At 41.5% G+C, this 20,187-nt stretch overlaps 1 protein-coding gene, 2 long non-coding RNA genes and 12 other non-coding genes across 15 annotated transcripts; 9 read left to right on the top strand and 6 right to left on the bottom strand.

The window, feature by feature from the left end:
• Nucleotides 1-760: 760 nt before the first annotated feature.
• On the bottom strand, nt 761-5,796 carry LOC123466841. The gene is made up of 6 exons (XM_045166972.1): nt 5,665-5,796; nt 5,472-5,558; nt 2,833-2,956; nt 2,362-2,490; nt 2,147-2,205; nt 761-1,465 (listed from the first exon to the last, which is right to left on the bottom strand). Exons 1-6 carry the CDS (start codon nt 5,794-5,796, stop codon nt 761-763), a joined length of 1,236 nt encoding a protein of 411 aa, XP_045022907.1.
• A 1,353-nt stretch (nt 5,797-7,149) lies between these two features.
• Nucleotides 7,150-7,222, top strand: Trnak-uuu. Its single transcript has one exon. It is a non-coding gene; the product is annotated as a tRNA-Lys (tRNA).
• Nucleotides 7,223-7,344: 122 nt separating this feature from the next.
• Nucleotides 7,345-7,426, top strand: Trnas-gcu. The gene has a single exon. It is a non-coding gene; the product is annotated as a tRNA-Ser (tRNA).
• A 149-nt stretch (nt 7,427-7,575) lies between these two features.
• On the top strand, nt 7,576-7,647 carry Trnaq-cug. Its single transcript has one exon. It is a non-coding gene; the product is annotated as a tRNA-Gln (tRNA).
• Nucleotides 7,648-7,756: 109 nt separating this feature from the next.
• On the bottom strand, nt 7,757-7,829 carry Trnam-cau. The gene has a single exon. It is a non-coding gene; the product is annotated as a tRNA-Met (tRNA).
• An 819-nt stretch (nt 7,830-8,648) lies between these two features.
• LOC123466834 lies at nt 8,649-9,217 on the bottom strand. The gene is made up of 2 exons (XR_006641562.1): nt 8,912-9,217; nt 8,649-8,840 (listed from the first exon to the last, which is right to left on the bottom strand). It is a non-coding gene; the product is annotated as an uncharacterized LOC123466834 (long non-coding RNA).
• A 617-nt stretch (nt 9,218-9,834) lies between these two features.
• Nucleotides 9,835-9,907, top strand: Trnak-uuu. Its single transcript has one exon. It is a non-coding gene; the product is annotated as a tRNA-Lys (tRNA).
• A 122-nt stretch (nt 9,908-10,029) lies between these two features.
• Nucleotides 10,030-10,111, top strand: Trnas-gcu. The gene has a single exon. It is a non-coding gene; the product is annotated as a tRNA-Ser (tRNA).
• Nucleotides 10,112-10,260: 149 nt separating this feature from the next.
• Nucleotides 10,261-10,332, top strand: Trnaq-cug. The gene has a single exon. It is a non-coding gene; the product is annotated as a tRNA-Gln (tRNA).
• Nucleotides 10,333-10,441: 109 nt separating this feature from the next.
• Nucleotides 10,442-10,514, bottom strand: Trnam-cau. The gene has a single exon. It is a non-coding gene; the product is annotated as a tRNA-Met (tRNA).
• Nucleotides 10,515-11,201: 687 nt separating this feature from the next.
• Nucleotides 11,202-11,903, bottom strand: LOC123466833. Its single transcript, XR_006641561.1, has 2 exons — nt 11,598-11,903; nt 11,202-11,526 (listed from the first exon to the last, which is right to left on the bottom strand). It is a non-coding gene; the product is annotated as an uncharacterized LOC123466833 (long non-coding RNA).
• Nucleotides 11,904-13,711: 1,808 nt separating this feature from the next.
• Nucleotides 13,712-13,784, top strand: Trnak-uuu. Its single transcript has one exon. It is a non-coding gene; the product is annotated as a tRNA-Lys (tRNA).
• A 128-nt stretch (nt 13,785-13,912) lies between these two features.
• On the top strand, nt 13,913-13,994 carry Trnas-gcu. The gene has a single exon. It is a non-coding gene; the product is annotated as a tRNA-Ser (tRNA).
• Nucleotides 13,995-14,143: 149 nt separating this feature from the next.
• Nucleotides 14,144-14,215, top strand: Trnaq-cug. Its single transcript has one exon. It is a non-coding gene; the product is annotated as a tRNA-Gln (tRNA).
• A 109-nt stretch (nt 14,216-14,324) lies between these two features.
• Trnam-cau lies at nt 14,325-14,397 on the bottom strand. Its single transcript has one exon. It is a non-coding gene; the product is annotated as a tRNA-Met (tRNA).
• Between the last annotated feature and the right edge of the window lie 5,790 nt (nt 14,398-20,187).

Below are 20,187 nucleotides of genomic sequence, written 5' to 3'. Positions count from 1 at the left end.
GGTTTTTGAAGTTTATCAATTTCACTGCAATCTGCGTGTCTGAGTAGTAACCGAAGGGCACGCCAAGTAGGGAGTCGGGTGAATTTTCCATATGGTCCCGCACAAGGTTTATAACTAGCTGATTACCACCAGAAGGCTCCCGAAAATAAAGCACACATGTTGTTTTTAGAGTAGTTTTGTTGTTTTGACGATTCAAAATTCCTTTAATTTGCTATTTTACGCGTCCCAAGTTTACTCATCATCAATGAAAGGAGTGCAAAGTAGCGTAACTAATAAAGTTAACCATAATCTGTTTAACTGTAGAGTTATCATGGTTGTACACCACTGATGACTAGGCAACGATGTATACGGAAAAGTTACAAATGATTCTTAACCTATCATAAGGAGTCTCTGAGGATAAAAAAGAATAAGTAAAAACTCCTATGCTACGCCCCTGGGTGGGATCGAACCACCAGCCTTCCGGTTTTTTTTTTATATTTAAACGATTTATTGTCACAAGTAAGATTTAAATTGTTTTACAGATACGTTGGGGCATTTGTGGCATTTGTGATACAAGTTGCATGTTGTGGCAAAGGAGGAAAATTACAGCGAACTAATTACATTTCGAGGCGGAATTGAAGGAGGACAAATGATTTTGGTGGAGATGAAGATTAACAATATGACATCTGGAGGGGGGGTTCCAAGAGATAATTATTATGATGGGAGAAACTTGTTGTATGAAGGAAAGAAGGTATCTGTGGAGAAAGTTTTGTAGGAATATTTAGGGTTTAGAAGGTGACGTCTGTGGAGAGTTTTTTGAATGAAGGAGGCGTGACCAGAGAGACTGTATTTCGGTTATGGCTGGGGTGAAGTTTTGGCTGCGGCCAGTCCAGACGGTGATTATGTAGGATTGGATGAGGGCCAGTATTTTCTTTTTATTGGGCCCATTTCCAACGTCTCCATTGATTGCTGATTTCAATGGTTTTAGACATCCGAGTTTTGTCAATTGAATACGGAGCCATAAACTGATGTCAACTTTCTCTTTACAAAGTAACATTAGATGGTCGTCAGTTTCTTGGCCAGCATTGCATAGAGGGCATTGGTCGTTGTTTGAAAGATTGAGACTATTGAGACGCATTTTGGTGGGAAGCTGGTTATGGTTAAAATCCCAGACCAGTTCGGCGTTTTTCCCTTTGATTTTGGCCACCCAACGCCAGATGGAAGCCCAGTCAAGGTCCGTTTTCCTAATCTCTGTTCTCCCTGGTTGCCCTATGTTAGCGATCAGGTGATTGTAGGTGGCGCGGTGATTCGATACAGTTGACGATGTGAAGATGCCAGCTTTAAGTAGATCGGTGATGGTTGAAAGTGAGGTAGTGAAGTATGGATGCGATGAATGGGTTGCATTAAACCTAGGCTGGGTGATTTGTGGAAGGAGGTTCTTGAGATGTGGCCCCAACCAATAAACAGTTGCAGTTCTCTCAATAGCCTCGGGGTGGATTAAAGATTTGAAAATTTGCCGAGTGAAAAGGGACAGGAAGAATGGAAAAAGTAAAGTGACACCAAGCCCACCTTGAAGCCGGGGGCGGATCAAAACATTTAGGGGTGGGTGCTCTCTTCGTTGTGCCCAAAGGAATTTGTTGCATTTTTGTTGGAGGAGAAGGGCTTGGGTTTTGTTGCAGGGAAGTACGTGGGCTATATGAACAAGTTGTGACAAAACATGTTGTTTAATGAAAAGGATGCGACCATAAAAAGTGAAATGACGGTGTGTGTTTTTGATGAGAATATTTTGGATGATGTTGAGCTGTCTTTGCCAATTGTCTTTAACTGTTTTTTTTGTTTCGGAAGAAAAAGTAATTCCGAGAACTTTTAATTCATCTACTTGAGATATCCAATCATATGGCCATTTACTTTTAGAATATGATTGTTTTAAATTGCCTCTATGGGGAATCGAACTCTTAACCTCTGGAACCCCAGCCGACGCCGCTGCCCACTGTGTCACTACAGGTCGTTGCGTTTCATGTAGGGTCCAGATGCCTAGACCAAGTAATTTTGTCTTCCCCTTGTTAATACGTGCATTTGTCCAGGCACAAAATTCCAGAATAATCTCGCATGCACGACGTACATCTTTCATTGATGAGGCAAAAACTACAAGATCATCTACATATGCACGAACTTGGATGCGTTTTCCGTAGTGTTCAATTCCGTCAATACCCCTAGACAAGCAAACTAAAAGCGGTTCAATATAGAGGGGAAACAGATGGAATGACAGAGGGCACCCCTGTCGCACGGATTGTGCATTGTCCACAGTACCGACTATGTCATTACCGTTCAATGGGCATAGTTCAGTTATACTGTACAGTGTTTTTAACCAATCAACAAACAGGGGAGGGTAGCCCATGGCTGTCATCACTTCCCACAGTACGTCTCGGTTGACAAGGTCATATGCTTTCTCCAAATCGTACGCGATAATAGCGGCCGGTTTGAGGGAAGATACTTCTTTTGATTTACGGCCTGTATTATCGATGACATCTCGAATTAAACACAAGCTGTCAAAGATATAGCGGCCGGGTACACCACCTTTTTGATGTGAATCTAGAGAGTTTTGAAGAGAATTTCTCAGACGAAAAGCCAATACTGACGCGATTAACTTGTAATCGGTATTTAACAATGAAATTGGCCGGTAATCTGTGATTTTACTCGGTGCTGGGATTTTTGGGACTAATCTAATAGCTGCCCTTCCCTGCGACGGTTGAAGTTTTCTTTTGTCGAGGACACAAATCATCATCTCTAGAAAATGAACACCAATAACATCCCAGAATTTTAAATAAAACTCAAAGGGAATGCCATCTGTACCTGGGGTCTTGTTCTTTTTAGTTGCCCTAAGTGCGTTGTTAATTTCCTCTACTGTAAATGGAGACACTAGAGGATTGTCACTCTCCGGGATCGAACCTAGTACTCCTCGATTGAACGCTTGAGCGTTTAACGACTGAGCTACTACTGATACATCCGGGTCGTTTTTAGTGGGTTTCATGCGGTTAAGTGCACCTCTAATCCCTTCTATAAATTTTCCAGCTAATTGGTTATTAGGGGCGGGCTGATTCTGAAAGATTCCACTGAAATGTTTAATTATTTCTAGGTTAATTTGCTCAGATTGGGTAATTTTACAGTTATCATTAGTTTTGAGCTGGGTGATCAGAGACTTCTGGAAATTACTCGTTGACTTGTTCATATGAAAGGTAGATGTCTCTTCTTCGGCTGTACTTTGAACGCGTGAACGTATTGCAAATCCCCTCAATGCTTCTCGCTCCCAGGCTAGAAACTCACGTTTCAACTCCATGTATCGCGCATGATTGAGATTTGCATTGTTCACGGTTTCTTTTAGTTGATGTTGGAGTAATTTCCGTTTGACTCTCTGGTCACAGATTCTCTTTTACAATAATTAATTGATAAACGCCTGAGGCCAGGTTTGAAAATGTTCTCCCACCAGTGGTCTACGTTTCCAATACGGGATGTATGTTGGGACATTTCTTCAATAAAGACGTGCACCAATTTTATATATTCTTCCTCCTCGAGGATTGATGTGTTGAGTTTCCATAAAACCCTTGACTTGTTTCTCACTACACGAGGAGGGGTGGTACTGTTTATATACCCTACGATTGGTCTGTGATCCCCGAGTGGTAACTCGTGCAAATGGATATCAGAAAATTTAACGTGGTGCTGACAATAAATTCGGTCTAATCTAGCCTGGCTAGTCGCACAAAAGTACGTCCAACAAGGTTCATTTTTCCGAATATCTCTCCAGACATCTGTTAATGAAAGGGCTTTTACTAAATCTCGGAGGGGTTCTAGTAGTGCTAGTCTAATTTTAGGTGGTGTTGTCTTGCTACTTTTCCGGTCATCGATCTCGTCAACGGCATTAAAATCTCCCAATATAATTGCTGGTGCCTTATACTGGGCCACATAAGCCGGAATAGTTTCCCGGAGGAAAGAATCCCTATAAGTTTTATTTTGGTCACCAGATGGGGCGTAAATACACACAAAAGCAAAACCCTTTACTTCCATGGCTATCAACCTCCCCTCCGGTTCAAACAAAATGTTGTTGACGCTCAGGCCGTGTCGTACTAGGATGGCTGTCCCATGTTTTCTAGGGCCGAGGTTTGTGTGCATCTGGTAATGGTTAGTAAATACGGTGTTATAGTGGAAAACTACTTCTTGCAAACATATAATATCAAGTTTTTGATGTAAAAAGATGTTGAGCATTATTTGAAGTTTGTCGGGTGACGATATTCTGTTGATATTATATGTCGCGATGTTAATTATGATTAAAATTTAAAATTGGGTTTTGGGGATTGGGTCTTGTTATCGTTGCCCTTTTTTTTTCTAACGACCTCCATTGCTTTGAGAGTTTTATCTGCTATAGAAGTCGATTGAGTGCTGAGGGGGACGCCCAAAGATTCCTGAGTTTCGCTCACATGACTAGCCTTCTGGCTGTCAAGTGACCGTTGGCCAGGCTGAATACTCCCATCAGAAAAGGAAAAGTCTTCCTCAGGGTTTGAAACCGAACACAGCTCGGTTGCATCCATCTCTTCATCCACATCGTTATCCATCTGATCTATCATGGATGGAATAGATGGTACTCCAGGTGCAATTGTATCGGGTGGCACATCGTCCCCCCCCGTAAAGGTGGGAAAAGAATTGGTGTCCACACCCGGTATCGAAACTGAAACCTCTCGAGTCGGAGACCCGAGTTCAACCAAACGAGCTACATCAGATTCAATTTCCTCAGCTTCCTCGACGGGGGAATGGGAAGAGGCAGTACGACTCCTGTTTTTTGATTGTTTTTGTTGGTCACGGAATTCCCTCGTCTCTTTCATTTTCTTTTTCCTTACCGAATAAGACACCACAGACGAATCCACACAGCTAGTGTCTTCAGCGTCAGAATCGGTGTCAGAAAGAGACTCAGCTTCATCGGGTTTCGAAATTGGATCCTCCGGAGCTTTATCAAAAACGACAACAGGCGACATCGTTGACCTCTGGGCTAACTCGGGAAATGAATCAGCGTCAACAGTTGGAGCAATTGGCATTTTCCCGCCACCAGTCAGCCCTGTCTCCTGGGGCTTCCTAAACAATTTTAACTGTCCCACGATTTGTTAGTACACTACTATAGCTACGTGTTCCCATGGGGCCTTTTAAAATGGTGCTGGGGGTGGTTAAACTACGGGGTTGCTTGGGGCAATTAGCTAAGACATGGGTGGGAGAACCACACATGCGGCATGTGTGCATTTGTCCTGCATAAGACACCATTAGTGGATCCTTGTAGCTTCCAAAGGTGATAAAAGATGGGATGCCCTTGTGGATCTCCATATCCACATTGACAACTCCAGTCTTTATCCCGTTCCACCTTGGAAGCGACCTATCCTGATACGTGTCCCAAAACACCCGAGAAATCACTCCAAACTCGCGCAATCTCTTGTTTAGCAGGCTAAGGTCATCATCGAATTTGAAATGTTGAATTCTAACGCGTACGAGGTTAACTGACCTATCTCTAACTCTAATTCGGACCTCCTTGCCACTAATGACTACAGATTCTTTTGCACTAAATTTATTCAAGAATTCAATATGGTCTTTGACGGTCTTGAACCCAATTCGGAAAACGCAAAAGGCTCGCCCTGGTAGACGAGAAACAGCATCAAAGATGCTGTCAGATTCATTACTATCATGCTCGAAACATTCGTAGAATTCATGCCTGGTCACTTCAGTATTACCAAAAGAGATTTCGGCAGTACGTGGCCAGACGTCTGGGGATTCCGTTCCCATTTTACCCACAACAAAGGGGCAAAAAGGCGGGAAAAATGCAAAAAAGAAAAAAAATGGCCAATACCAAAATGGCGCCTTAACAAACAAACAAGGGAAACAAAACGAATTACTGGATCCAATAAAACCAGAAGAGAGAGAGAAAAAAAAGAACAAAACAGTTTCCTTGGACTCACCGCAAGATGTCACTCTTGGGAGATCAGTTAGACACGTCTGTTAACAGCCGAACGCGCTAGCCAATTGCGCCACAGAGGCATCCGATTTAATTGGGGGAGACGGGAGCTTTGTGCTTCTTTACGACTGAGAGAAACGTAATGTGTTCATTCTCCAACCCTTTTGGTAATCCCAGAAACAACAATTGGGCGCCATTTATCTAGTTAATGATGCTACTATCAGTGACAGGATACAAATGTTTAGTAAATAAAACCGGAAACAGACAGATTCTTCCAGACGTCAGATGGCGCTGATCTTTTTAAATATTTTGTTCCTTCGGTACCACCATGAAGTTTACCAGGAGTAGAAATGGAAGTACTCTTCTCACGGAAGAAATTGAGCTACACTCGTTCTGCTCCAGAGATGGCGTCGCGGCTGGTAAGTTCCAAACTAACAAATATTTTAGGTTTTATCGAATCAAATAATTTACATTTTATTCGTATCACTGAGACGAATCCAATGCTCATTTGGGAAATATTCGTTTACAATTCATCGTTGGAGAAATTTAGGGTAAAAGTTTGTATCACGCAAAAGCTAGCTCTGGAGCTAAACACGCGTAGCTCTGTCTTCTTCTTCTTCTTCTTCTTCTTCTTCTTCTTCTTCTTCTTCTTCTTCTTCTTCTTCTTCTTCTCCGGAATTTTGATGTCCAATTATTTTGTAAACACCGCTTAAACTCTTTGCGTTTTCCCTGAACGAAACCTGTTAGGTAGGTGGTGTTCTGCCGTGTTAGGCCATCTTGTGAAGGACTCAGAAACCAAGCCACTAGCGCACTTGACATTCTACCGGTAGATGGTGTATCCAGAATGTCACAATAGCAGACGGAAAACAACAATGTGACCGTGAGCCGAGAAGCAAACGCTGTTTTCATCTTTGCTGGTTTGCTACGATGACCGTTATTTGGAATCAAAGCAATGTAAGATTTTTTGTTTTTGGTTTGTTTGAAGGTTTCCTCATTTTGCGTGACATGGACACCCTTATTTTCGACCAAGATAAACAAAATTGGAAAATTTGTCGGCTTCTTCATTTTTCGAGACATGGATACCGTGATTTTGGATCAAGGTAATGTAAGACTTATTTGAAAATATGTGGTTTTCATAATTTGTCGTCGCATGATCAAAGAAACTACGTGATGGTTAGCTGGTAGCCCGGTTAGCTCAGTTGGTAGAGCGCGGGACTTTTAATCCTGAGGTCGAGGGTTCAATTCCCTCATCGGGCGTAATTTGAAGAGTTTTCTTTCCAGCGAGTTCTCATTACCGGTGTTTTCGTTAAGTTTGTATGATATTGAAATCATCCGCTAACGCATTAGGGCTCAATACCTCAACGTGGTGGAAGTAATCAGACGAGGTGACCGAGTGGTTAAGGTGATGGACTGCTAATCCATTGTGCATTGCACGCGTGGGTTCGAATCCCATCTTCGTCGGGAAACTTAAACTAGAGGTCAATTTCGATGCCAAAGATGTTTGTCATAGTCAAGTGTACATCCTTGAGAAAACATTGATTGCTGCATTCAATTAAGAAAGCCTCATTTGTTATAAGTGATTCTATGGTGTTTGATCATTTGTTAGCAGTGGTTCTATGGTGTAATGGTTAGCACTTCAGACTCTGACTCTGACAATCTGAGTTCAAATCTCGGTAGAACCTTTATTATCGTACCGTGGTATTTCTTGTTTTACATACAGCATTTAGAAACCAACCAGCTCTTACAGAGATTGACTGTTAGTGGAAAAAATTTAGTTAGTTTACTTAATACTGCCCCGAGTGAGGTTCGAACTCACGACCTCGAGATTATGAGACTCGCGCGCTGCCTACTGCGCTATCGAGGCATGTATGTATATTCAACACATTCGATCGAGAAACAATCCTATGATACCGTAAACTCTTTACTACCTAAATGAATAAACAACTTAATTTGTTAGCACGCGCAACTAAAATCTGGTGATCTGTACCAAGAGTAGAAACTCCCATAGTTCATGTGAAAGAAATAAATGAATAATATGCTTTCAGTATTTGATGTCCAATTATTTTGTTAACACGGCTTAAGCCACGTTCAGACTACAGCCTTTTTGAGCGTTTTACGTACTACGTATAACGTTTTTACGCTCCGAGTTACGTAGCTGGGAACGGAAGAGTGTTCAGACACAACGCTCTACGTAGTACGTAATACGTAAACTCAAAACGTAGTCAAAACGAAGTCAAAACTGAGCCTACGTAAAAATGAGATTGATCTCTTTTTTACATAAGTTTTGGGGACGTTCTACGCACTACGTAGCCAAAATCTATTACGCTTGTCTACATTCTTTTGTTTTTTCAGGTTTTCTCTCCTGTTTATTCATTCTGGGATATGTCAGGTGTAGAATTGTAAATTTAATAATTAATTTTTTTAATTTTTATTTTAAAAATAAATATGGCGCCTACTAAAGTTGCCAAAAAGAATTCCCCTAACAAATTCAAGTCGCCCCCAAAAAATCACCGATAAAGAAAATCAAAAAGTAAATATTATGTCATGAAATCTTTTGCAACTATTTTGGTTAATTGCTTATTCTATTTCAATTCATTCAATTTCATCAAAATTTTACATGGAAATTAACAATAGTAAGATAGTAAAACAATGTAGTCTATACCAACTGGTATTGAACGTCTCATTTTTGTGTCTTTTTTTGCAAGTTTTGGACCAACCATTTTCAACAGTTTATTGAACATGGATGGAGACATTCGAGTGATGTTTCGGAAGGTAAAGCAATCTGCCATACTTTTCTCTGCAAGAAGGACAGTTGTACACAGTGAATGCTGCTCCCGTTGTGATGAAGAGTTGTGGAATCTAGTCCACAGCCTACCTATTTAAGAATAATAATATACACAGTTACTAGTATTCATGTGTTAACTCATTGGAAATAAGAACACCTACCAACTGGTCGATAAGAATTTTGTAAAGCCTTTAAACGACGACGTTTCATCAACAAATAGAGCAAACAAACACACTTGGCCTTCCATCTCCACATAGCCATTGCGTTTTCATGAGCAATTCGTTGTTTGTTTACAGTTTCATCACTGTCAGTGTCACTGTCTTCCATATCCACGTCACTATTTTCAGAAATTTCGTCCTCAGAACTTTTATCAATAAATATAACAAAGAGCTACAACAGGTACAAAAATCTACAGTAGACGCTAGAATCTCCGCAGAATCTAGCCTACTCTACGTAAATTTGACAGTGTAGTCTGAACAGTCTACGAACACATTTACGTAAATATGGCTCCGTAAGAAACGCAGCGAAATTTACGAAGTACAAACGTAAACTTTAAACGTTATACGTTATACGTTATACGTAGAAAAGAGCTGTAGTCTGAACGATACTTTAAACTCTGTGCGTTTTCCCCGAACGAAACCTGTTAGGTAGGTGGTGTTCTGCCGTGTTAGGCCATCTTGTGAAGGACTCAGAAACCAAGCCACTAGCGCACTTGACATTCTACCGGTAGATGGCGTATCCAGAATGTCACAATAGCAGACGGAAAACAACAATGTGACCGTGAGCCGAGAAGCAAACGCTGTTTTCATCTTTGCTGGTTTGCTACGATGACCGTTATTTGGAATCAAAGCAATGTAAGATTTTTTGTTTTTGGTTTGTTTGAAGGTTTCCTCATTTTGCGTGACATGGACACCCTTATTTTCGACCAAGATAAACAAAATTGGAAAATTTGTCGGCTTCTTCATTTTTCGAGACATGGATACCGTGATTTTGGATCAAGGTAATGTAAGACTTATTTGAAAATATGTGGTTTTCATAATTTGTCGTCGCATGATCAAAGAAACTACGTGATGGTTAGCTGGTAGCCCGGTTAGCTCAGTTGGTAGAGCGCGGGACTTTTAATCCTGAGGTCGAGGGTTCAATTCCCTCATCGGGCGTAATTTGAAGAGTTTTCTTTCCAGCGAGTTCTCATTACCGGTGTTTTCGTTAAGTTTGTATGATATTGAAATCATCCGCTAACGCATTAGGGCTCAATACCTCAACGTGGTGGAAGTAATCAGACGAGGTGACCGAGTGGTTAAGGTGATGGACTGCTAATCCATTGTGCATTGCACGCGTGGGTTCGAATCCCATCTTCGTCGGGAAACTTAAACTAGAGGTCAATTTCGATGCCAAAGATGTTTGTCATAGTCAAGTGTACATCCTTGAGAAAACATTGATTGCTGCATTCAATTAAGAAAGCCTCATTTGTTATAAGTGATTCTATGGTGTTTGATCATTTGTTAGCAGTGGTTCTATGGTGTAATGGTTAGCACTTCAGACTCTGACTCTGACAATCTGAGTTCAAATCTCGGTAGAACCTTTATTATCGTACCGTGGTATTTCTTGTTTTACATACAGCATTTAGAAACCAACCAGCTCTTACAGAGATTGACTGTTAGTGGAAAAAATTTAGTTAGTTTACTTAATACTGCCCCGAGTGAGGTTCGAACTCACGACCTCGAGATTATGAGACTCGCGCGCTGCCTACTGCGCTATCGAGGCATGTATGTATATTCAACACATTCGATCGAGAAACAATCCTATGATACCGTAAACTCTTTACTACCTAAATGAATAAACAACTTAATTTGTTAGCACGCGCAACTAAAATCTGGTGATCTGTACCAAGAGTAGAAACTCCCATAGTTCATGTGAAAGAAATAAATGAATAATATGCTTTCAGTATTTGATGTCCAATTATTTTGTTAACACGGCTTAAGCCACGTTCAGACTACAGCCTTTTTGAGCGTTTTACGTACTACGTATAACGTTTTTACGCTCCGAGTTACGTAGCTGGGAACGGAAGAGTGTTCAGACACAACGCTCTACGTAGTACGTAATACGTAAACTCAAAACGTAGTCAAAACGAAGTCAAAACTGAGCCTACGTAAAAATGAGATTGATCTCTTTTTTACATAAGTTTTTGGGACGTTCTACGCACTACGTAGCCAAAATCTATTACGCTTGTCTACATTCTTTTGTTTTTTCAGGTTTTCTCTCCTGTTTATTCATTCTGGGATATGTCAGGTGTAGAATTGTAAATTTAATAATTAATTTTTTTAATTTTTATTTTAAAAATAAATATGGCGCCTACTAAAGTTGCCAAAAAGAATTCCCCTAACAAATTCAAGTCGCCCCCAAAAAAATCACCGATAAAGAAAATCAAAAAGTAAATATTATGTCATGAAATCTTTTGCAACTATTTTGGTTTATTGCTTATTCTATTTCAATTCATTCAATTTCATCAAAATTTTACATGGAAATTAACAATAGTAAGATAGTAAAACAATGTAGTCTATACCAACTGGTATTGAACGTCTCATTTTTGTGTCTTTTTTTGCAAGTTTTGGACCAACCATTTTCAACAGTTTATTGAACATGGATGGAGACATTCGAGTGATGTTTCGGAAGGTAAAGCAATCTGCCATACTTTTCTCTGCAAGAAGGACAGTTGTACACAGTGAATGCTGCTCCCGTTGTGATGAAGAGTTGTGGAATCTAGTCCACAGCCTACCTATTTGAGAATAATAATATACACAGTTACTAGTATTCATGTGTTAACTCATTGGAAATAAGAACACCTACCAACTGGTCGATAAGAATTTTGTAAAGCCTTTAAACGACGACGTTTCATCAACAAATAGAGCAAACAAACACACTTGGCCTTCCATCTCCACATAGCCATTGCGTTTTCATGAGCAATTCGTTGTTTGTTTACAGTTTCATCACTGTCAGTGTCACTGTCTTCCATATCCACGTCACTATTTTCAGAAATTTCGTCCTCAGAACTTTTATCAATAAATATAACAAAGAGCTACAACAGGTACAAAAATCTACAGTAGACGCTAGAATCTCCGCAGAATCTAGCCTACTCTACGTAAATTTGACAGTGTAGTCTGAACAGTCTACGAACACATTTACGTAAATATGGCTCCATAAAAAACGCAGCGAAATTTACGAAGTACAAACGTAAACTTTAAACGTTATACGTTATACGTTATACGTAGAAAAGAGCTGTAGTCTGAACGATACTTTAAACTCTGTGCGTTTTCCCCGAACGAAACCTGTTAGGTAGGTGGTGTTCTGCCGTGTTAGGCCATCTTGTGAAGGACTCAGAAACCAAGCCACTAGCGCACTTGACATTCTACCGGTAGATGGCGTATCCAGAATGTCACAATAGCAGACGGAAAACAACAATGTGACCGTGAGCCAAGAAGCAAACGCTGTTTTCATCTTTGCTGGTTTGCTACGATGACCGTTATTTGGAATCAAAGCAATGTACAGTACCCTCCCAAAATAATCAACACTTCCCCGTTTTTCGCCCTTTATAACATGGGCTCTTATGGAGAAACGTCTCCTTAGTTTTTATTTTTTTACTCATTTCCCCTTAGAGTTAAATTTAAAAAAAAAATCAGCTTACTCATTGATGAGTTTGCTTTAGAATGATGTGTGGCGCAATAATATAACGGTAATCCCCTGAACGGTTTTTATGCGTTCAGGTGTTGATAATTTTTCCCTTTTCCCCGGTTTGCGCCGCCATTAATTTAGTACTGGTTACCCCAAAAAACCCTTTTTTATTTTATTCATAGCTGCTTAACGGAGAATCACACTAACTTCTAGTTTGATTCGTAGTAATCAGCGTAAGTTAAATTTTTTATTCTTATAATTAAATATTTTTTTAGTTACATTAACCCCATTCTAAAAATACTTAAATAGGGGCAAAATTTTTTCAGATAAACATGGAGGTTATGTATGGGTAACTTGTGGTACACGGCTGTTGTTTGTATAAAACAAGCTGTTTTAAATTCAAAAAACCAAAACAAAACAGCTATAGCAAATAGCCCAGCAAACGTAACTGCCTTGAATATGGCATTCAAGGAAAATATAATTATGGGAGGGAATACAAATATAAAGAGCGCTGTAACATGCGCCTCTAGTGGGAACAAAGGTAATCTCTACCCGAGTTACCCATACATAACCTCCATGTTTATCTGAAAAAATTTTGCCCCTATTTAAGTATTTTTAGAATGGGGTTAATGTAACTAAAAAAATATTTAATTATAAGAATAAAAAATTTAACTTACGCTGATTACGACGAATCAAACTAGAAGTTAGTGTGATTCTCCGTTAAGCAGCTATGAATAAAATAAAAAAAGGGTTTTTTTGGGGTAACCAGTACTAAATTAATGGCGGCGCAAATCGGGGAAAAGGGAAAAATTATCAACACCTGAACGCATAAAAACCGTTCAGGGGATTACCGTTATATTATTGCGCCACACATCATTCTAAAGCAAACTCATCAATGAGTAAGCTGATTTTTTTTTTTAAATTTAACTCTAAAGGGAAATGAGTAAAAAAATAAAAACTAAGGAGACGTTTCTCCATAAGAGCCCATGTTATAAAGGGCGAAAAACGGGGAAGTGTTGATTATTTTGGGAGGGTACTGTAAGATTTTTTGTTTTTGGTTTGTTTGAAGGTTTCCTCATTTTGCGTGACATGGACACCCTTATTTTCGACCAAGATAAACAAAATTGGAAAATTTGTCGGCTTCTTCATTTTTCGAGACATGGATACCGTGATTTTGGATCAAGGTAATGTAAGACTTATTTGAAAATATGTGGTTTTCATAATTTGTCGTCGCATGATCAAAGAAACTACTTGGTGTTAATATATTGAATAACATAGGCATGTATTACGTAGCCCGGTTAGCTCAGTTGGTAGAGCGCGGGACTTTTAATCCTGAGGTCGAGGGTTCAATTCCCTCATCGGGCGTAATTTGAAGAGTTTTCTTTCCAGCGAGTTCTCATTACCGGTGTTTTCGTTAAGTTTGTATGATATTGAAATAATCCGCTAACGCATTAGGGCTCAATACCTCAACGTGGTGGAAGTCGCAGTAGTCAGACGAGGTGACCGAGTGGTTAAGGTGATGGACTGCTAATCCATTGTGCATTGCACGCGTGGGTTCGAATCCCATCTTCGTCGGGAAACTTAAACTAGAGGTCAATTTCAATGCCAAAGATGTTTGTCATAGTCAAGTGTACATCCTTGAGAAAACATTGATTGCTGCATTCAATTAAGAAAGCCTCATTTGTTATAAGTGATTCTATGGTGTTTGATCATTCGTTAGCAGTGGTTCTATGGTGTAATGGTTAGCACTTCAGACTCTGACTCTGACAATCTGAGTTCAAATCTCGGTAGAACCTTTATTATCGTACCGTGGTATTTCTTGTTTTACATACAGCATTTAGAAACCAACCAGCTCTTACAGAGATTGACTGTTAGTGGAAAAAATTTAGTTAGTTTACTTAATACTGCCCCGAGTGAGGTTCGAACTCACGACCTCGAGATTATGAGACTCGCGCGCTGCCTACTGCGCTATCGAGGCATGTATGTATATTCAACACATTCGATCGAGAAACAATTCGGATAAAGTCTATTTTACCCGACCAAATTTACTTTATTGTTACTTTACTTTTACTAAATTCAGAGAAGCAAGTATACTGAACTGATCTGTATCTACTTGTAAACTGAATAAATGTTCTGCGTAAATTCCAATGTTGCCAACTGTTGGAATGCAATGTTGCCGTCATTAATTGGTAATATAGATTAAATACGTGTATACATATTGCAAAATATTTGTATGGAATCATTACTCTGCTAGCTCAGTGGTATAGCATTGGATTGTTAAGAAAAAGGATCTAGGATCAAATCTAGTTGTTGGATGTAAATTTATTATTATATGTTTAGTATTCTGTTTATTCAATTGGTTATTAAGTTGATAAAGTGATTCTAGTATTTACTTTAGTAGTATTACGACATTTTATACTCATACATACTATTTTATACTATACATACTATTTTTTTACATCATCATACTATACTATACTATACTATATTATACTATACTATACTATCGTGTTCGTCTGCTAATCCAACTGAACGAGTGTTTTTTTATCTCTCCCATATTTTCTCTCACCATTTCGTGAGTTCTTAATCAACTGGCCATATTTTTGATTTGTTTTACTGCCGGTAATCTCCTGCTAACGGTGTCAGTCATTCAATTTTTTCTCGTACGCTGTATATTTTTGTCACAAGTGACATTGGCCCAGCCACCAACATGAGTAAGGGCGACGGTGGCGACACCTCTGGGGCAGAATCGTCAACCCAGCCAAAACGCACCTGTATCTTCTGTCAAAAGGGATACAACGGAAAAAAGATTCCAAATATTGCAGCAAACCATGCTTTCAAGACTCCCAGAAGGCCCACAGCAAGAATGTCTTCCTCATCAACAGCATTAATCAAGCATCTTCCCAGCCGTCTACAGAAACTGAGACATTCACCACCCCAAAAACCAGTACCAAGTCAAAACGCCCGCTGTCAGCTAACTCCAGCATCGACGAGTCTAGAGCTGACTCCAAGAAAACTCGTTGCGAGGATCTCTCCAGCTTCACAGAAGATCCTGAGCTCTCGCATCTTGACTCTCTCTCCAAAGAAGCTGTCAGCTCTAAACTCCGTACTGCTCTCGACCTTGCAAAGGCCCAACACGACCACATCGCCAAGCTGGAAGCTGAGTTGATTAACGTTAAACTAGCTTTCGCGGACTCGATGACCCTACGATACATGAATCAGCAATCGTCATCTTCCAATCCGCCACCTTCCAGTGATACTCCACTGCCGTCCACATCGACTTACTCTCAAGCCGTAAAAGGCCGTCAAGCACCCGTTCTCGTTGCCAGCTACGCCGCATCTGCAAAGCCTGCTGATCGCATATCTCTCGCCGGTATGGAGGAGCTGCTTGGTTCCAGTGGTGGTGGCCCTGTTCCTGCCTCTGTCAGACAAAAAGACCACAACATCATCGTCCGATTAGCTGATCCAGCTGACCTCGATCGGGCCAAAACCATCTTGGAATCCAAAGCCGGACCAGACAGTATCAATGTTTTTAACTCTGTTTCACGTCCATCTAAATTTTTCCCGGCTGTTGCCCTTTTTGTCAATCTTAGCTATCTACCCAGCCTTAAAGAAGAGTTGATGTTAAGGAATCGTGGCCTGAGAGGAAAAATTGAGTCTGTGTCCCAACTGTTCGCCAAACCTGACTCCCAAAAAGGCCATGTAAAAATTCTATTCAACTGCAAGGTAGCCAGAGATCACGCTCTGGCTGAAGGTGAAATTGATTTTTTTAATACTACTGCTCGCATTGTTGAAATTCTTTTAGACCGTGAGGTTCGTCGCTGTTTTAAATGCCAAGGTTATGGTCACGTTCAGGCATCCTGCCGTGACCCTAACCCAAGGTGTGGTAAATGCGCAGGCGCGCACCTTACCCGCGACTGTAATTCTCTGATCAGAAAATGTGTTAATTGTGGTGGCGCCCACCAATCTAGAGATCGATATTGTCCCACCCAAATGAAAGCGGTGGCGAGGTACAGGGCAAAAATGGAGAAAAGTTAATGCGTGTGTCTCCTAGTTCAACAAACAGTCTGTTTCGGTGCTTACAGGTGAATCTCCGCCACTCAAGGGTTGCCTCGTCTTCTCTTGCTCAAATCATTGTCGAAAACGTTTTAGACATTGTTCTCATTTTAGAACCTTTCGCAAAAGGCCACCAGTCTCCCTCCATCATCAATATTCCACCAGGCTATGTTGCATTCCACTGTCTCTCTCAAGAGCATGCCTACGGTGCTGCGATTTTAGTTAAACTTTCTCTTGCCAAGTCTTGTCGGGCAATCGATCGAAGTCGCTCTAACCATATCGCTGCAGTCGATTTACATTCTGCGCACGGCACCTTTCGTTTCATTTCCACTTATCTTCGTCCCTCCATTAAAAACATTGCCGATCAGTTCAGCGCTGATCTCAGCTGCCTTTTCACGAAACTGTCCATCGTCTCAGTCGACTCTAATGCTCTAAGCAAGGTTTGGAACAGCAAGCTCACTAATAGTAGAGGATCAGAACTTGAATTACTCATCGCTAATCATTTCCTTCGTGTTCTCAATCGACAACTGGATGATCTTGACTTTGTTCCTGCTGGCACCTCATTCCTTGACATCTCTCTAGCCGGGAGTGCTATCACCTGTACACGCTGGTTCTATCCTACCATTCCGTCCTTCTCTGATCACCCATACATATACTTTTAAATCAATCGCTCCCCCTCATCTGCGTGCAGCACTGCTCAAGCTCAATCTCGAGCTCCAAATTCCACTCCCCACATCTCTCGTATTCGCCTTGATAAATTTCGCCTAAAAGTCGCAGATGCTGTGAGGAATCTTGTAGTGCAAACTAATCCGACTACCTCCACTATCGATGACATGATTGTAAAGCTCTCTGCCCTCATTTCCTCTGCTGCCAAAAGCTCTAAAGATCCTACCTACATTCCTGTCTCCACTCGCAGAACGCCTTGGTGGACAAAGGAACTCTGGGTACTTCGTCACAAATCCCGACAGGCTTTTATATTATGGTCAGTCCAACGAACAGAATCTAACAGGCAGGCATTCAAAGCTCACAAAGCTACCTATCAGAGGGAAATTCGCAACGCCAAACTCTCGTCTTGGAACAAGCTATGTGACTCCCAGCCTAGCAGTAGTGACCTCTTCTCGGCCCTAAAGGCCAAATCAGGCAAATCATCAAACGTCAGCCTTCCATCCTCTATTTCATTTGACGGCTCGATCTCCTCCAATCCTACAGAAATTCTAAAAAAGTGTGCAGAACATTTTTTCCCCTTCCCCACTCCATCTACGCAGGCCCACGCACAGGCCGAAGAGCTTGCGGCCTCCTTCTCTCAATCATCCACGGCATTCGTTGTACCATCCAACTCCCCTCCAATCTCCCAGGAGGAGCTTTCTAATGCTATCACCTCTCTGAATCTCAAATCTGCTCCTGGAGCCGATGGCCTTTCCACTGCTATCATTTGTGCAATCTCTAATCAGATAATTGGTCAGCTTCTATTCATCATGAATGCATGTTTCTCTCTTTCTCACTTTCCTAGCTGTTGGAAGGTTGCCAAGGTGACCATTATCGGTAAACCTAACAAACCCGCTTACGACACTCTGAATAGCTTTCGACCAATTAGCCTAGTCAACACATTTGCTAAGATCCTTGAAAAGCTCATTTTAAATAGACTCCTTTGGCATGCGTCGGTCTCTCAATGGTTGAGCCCGAACCAACATGGATTCACTCAAGGCAGATCAACTGAAACGGCTGCTCACTCCTTGATTTCTTTTTGTGACGAAGGCAGAGACGCTAAATGTGTCACAGCATGTGCATTTCTTGATATTAAAAGCGCATTCGACGCTGCTTGGCACCCTGCTATTATCTCTGCACTTGCTGTCCGCAACTGCCCAAGATATTTGGTCCAGTTAGTCTTTGACTATCTCTCCAACCGCACGGCCATCCTCTCGCTTGAAGGCTCGACCTCCTCCTTTCACTTTGATCTTGGCTGTCCTCAAGGTGGAGTCCTCTCTCCATTTCTGTGGTCGGTTCTTGTTGATGATGTCCTGCGCCTCAAATTTTCATTTCCGTACCGGATTGGTGGATACGCTGACGATCTGAATGTGGCCACATATCATAAAGACCCTAGCATTGCCACCCGAAATTTACAGACCATGTGTGACGAGGTGTCGAACTGGTGTCTAACCAGCAAACTCTCCCTCAATGCGACAAAAACGGTGTTTATGATTATGTGCAAAAGATTTTTGACTGGTCTCATCTCAGCATCTCTATAAATGGCATGCTTATCCCCCCATCTGTAGAGACACTCTTTCTGGGTCTAACAATTGACTGCCGCCTCAAATGGAACTCCCACATTGCCAATAAAATTGCTGCAGCTAAACGTGCATTCTTTACACTGAGATCCGGTCTGAGATCCACCTGGGGATATGACAAAAAGCGTCTAAAATTTCTGTATCACTCTGCGGTTGAGCCTATCTTGCTGTACGGCTGCTCCGTCTGGGCCCCTTTTCTTAACACTAGAAAAGGCGTTAAGCAGCTACGCACCTTCCAGCGCTCTATTGCGCTTTCATTGGCCAGCTCTTTCAGCCTTTCAAAACTGTCTCCGCGGAGGCATGTTTTATTCTAACAAATATCCTTCCGATTGATTTACGTATACAAGAGATCACCCATCTCCCATTCAGCTCCGGACGTACAGGATGCTTTTCTGCTCTTTCACTAAAGTGGCTTACGAGCAAACTTCCACCCTTTTCTCCGCTGCTCAAAGGTGATTCTAACCACCGCCACTTTAATCTCTACTGGCCTCCATGGGCCTTTCCTTTATATCCGACACTGACAAGCGAGATCTGCAGATTACTCCCAACTAAGGATTCTGTTCTTAGAATTTTTGTTGCTACCTCTCGGTGCGGCGACTCTTTCAACTGTTGCATTATCTCCACATGTCATAATAACGTAATGAAAGTGACCAACGGCCCACTTTCGGCTGATAGCTTACACCATGCCAGTCAACTCACTGTCCTTCACGCTTTGATCCAGGCCAGCCATGTTGTTGAGAGCGGATGGCAGGTTGAAATCTTTGCCCAGCACATTTCTTCTTTTGCGTTTACTCGCTACGGTGCTCACCTCTCTGAAGTTGAGCGGCTTTGTGTCGACGCCACTGCCCCCTACCGAGATAATTTACGCCTCTTCGTCTGCCAGCCCTCCTCTGCTGAGGGCATCCAACTTGCATTAGCCGGCTGCGACATTCCTAGCTCTGGCCTGAATGTCCTCCCACAACTTCTTATCTCCAAAACTTCTTATCGTTACTCAATCGGTAAGTTAGTGCGCGATGCATGGCAGACAGAATGGCAGGCTTGCCACAACGGTGCAGTAACTAGAGAATTTTTCCCCACGATCCAATCAGCAACTGTGCTTCACCCAAACCAACTCTGTCGCCAGATCGCTCAAATTCTCTCAGGTCACTCTTTCCTCAAAGAACATCAATTTCGCTTCAAATTAACCCCTTCTCCAAAGTGTGATTGTGGGGGGCGGCTCAGAGTCAGTCTCTCATTTCTTATTTCACTGTCCTCTCTTCTCTACACAACGCCTTGTATTTCTTACGTCTTGTTCCTCTGAGGATGGCCACTGGCCTAGACCTCTCGCCTCTATTCCAACTCATCCCAACATCTGGAAAGCTTTCATTGCTTTCATCCGCTCAACCAAACGTCTGCGATAGTATAGCTCATAGGCTACCCTATCTATC

Source organism: Daphnia magna, unplaced genomic scaffold (genome assembly GCF_020631705.1).
Source record: "Daphnia magna isolate NIES unplaced genomic scaffold, ASM2063170v1.1 Dm_contigs120, whole genome shotgun sequence".
NCBI classification, from domain to species: domain Eukaryota; kingdom Metazoa; phylum Arthropoda; class Branchiopoda; order Diplostraca; family Daphniidae; genus Daphnia; species Daphnia magna.
This window is presented reverse-complemented; position numbering and strand designations above follow the sequence as displayed.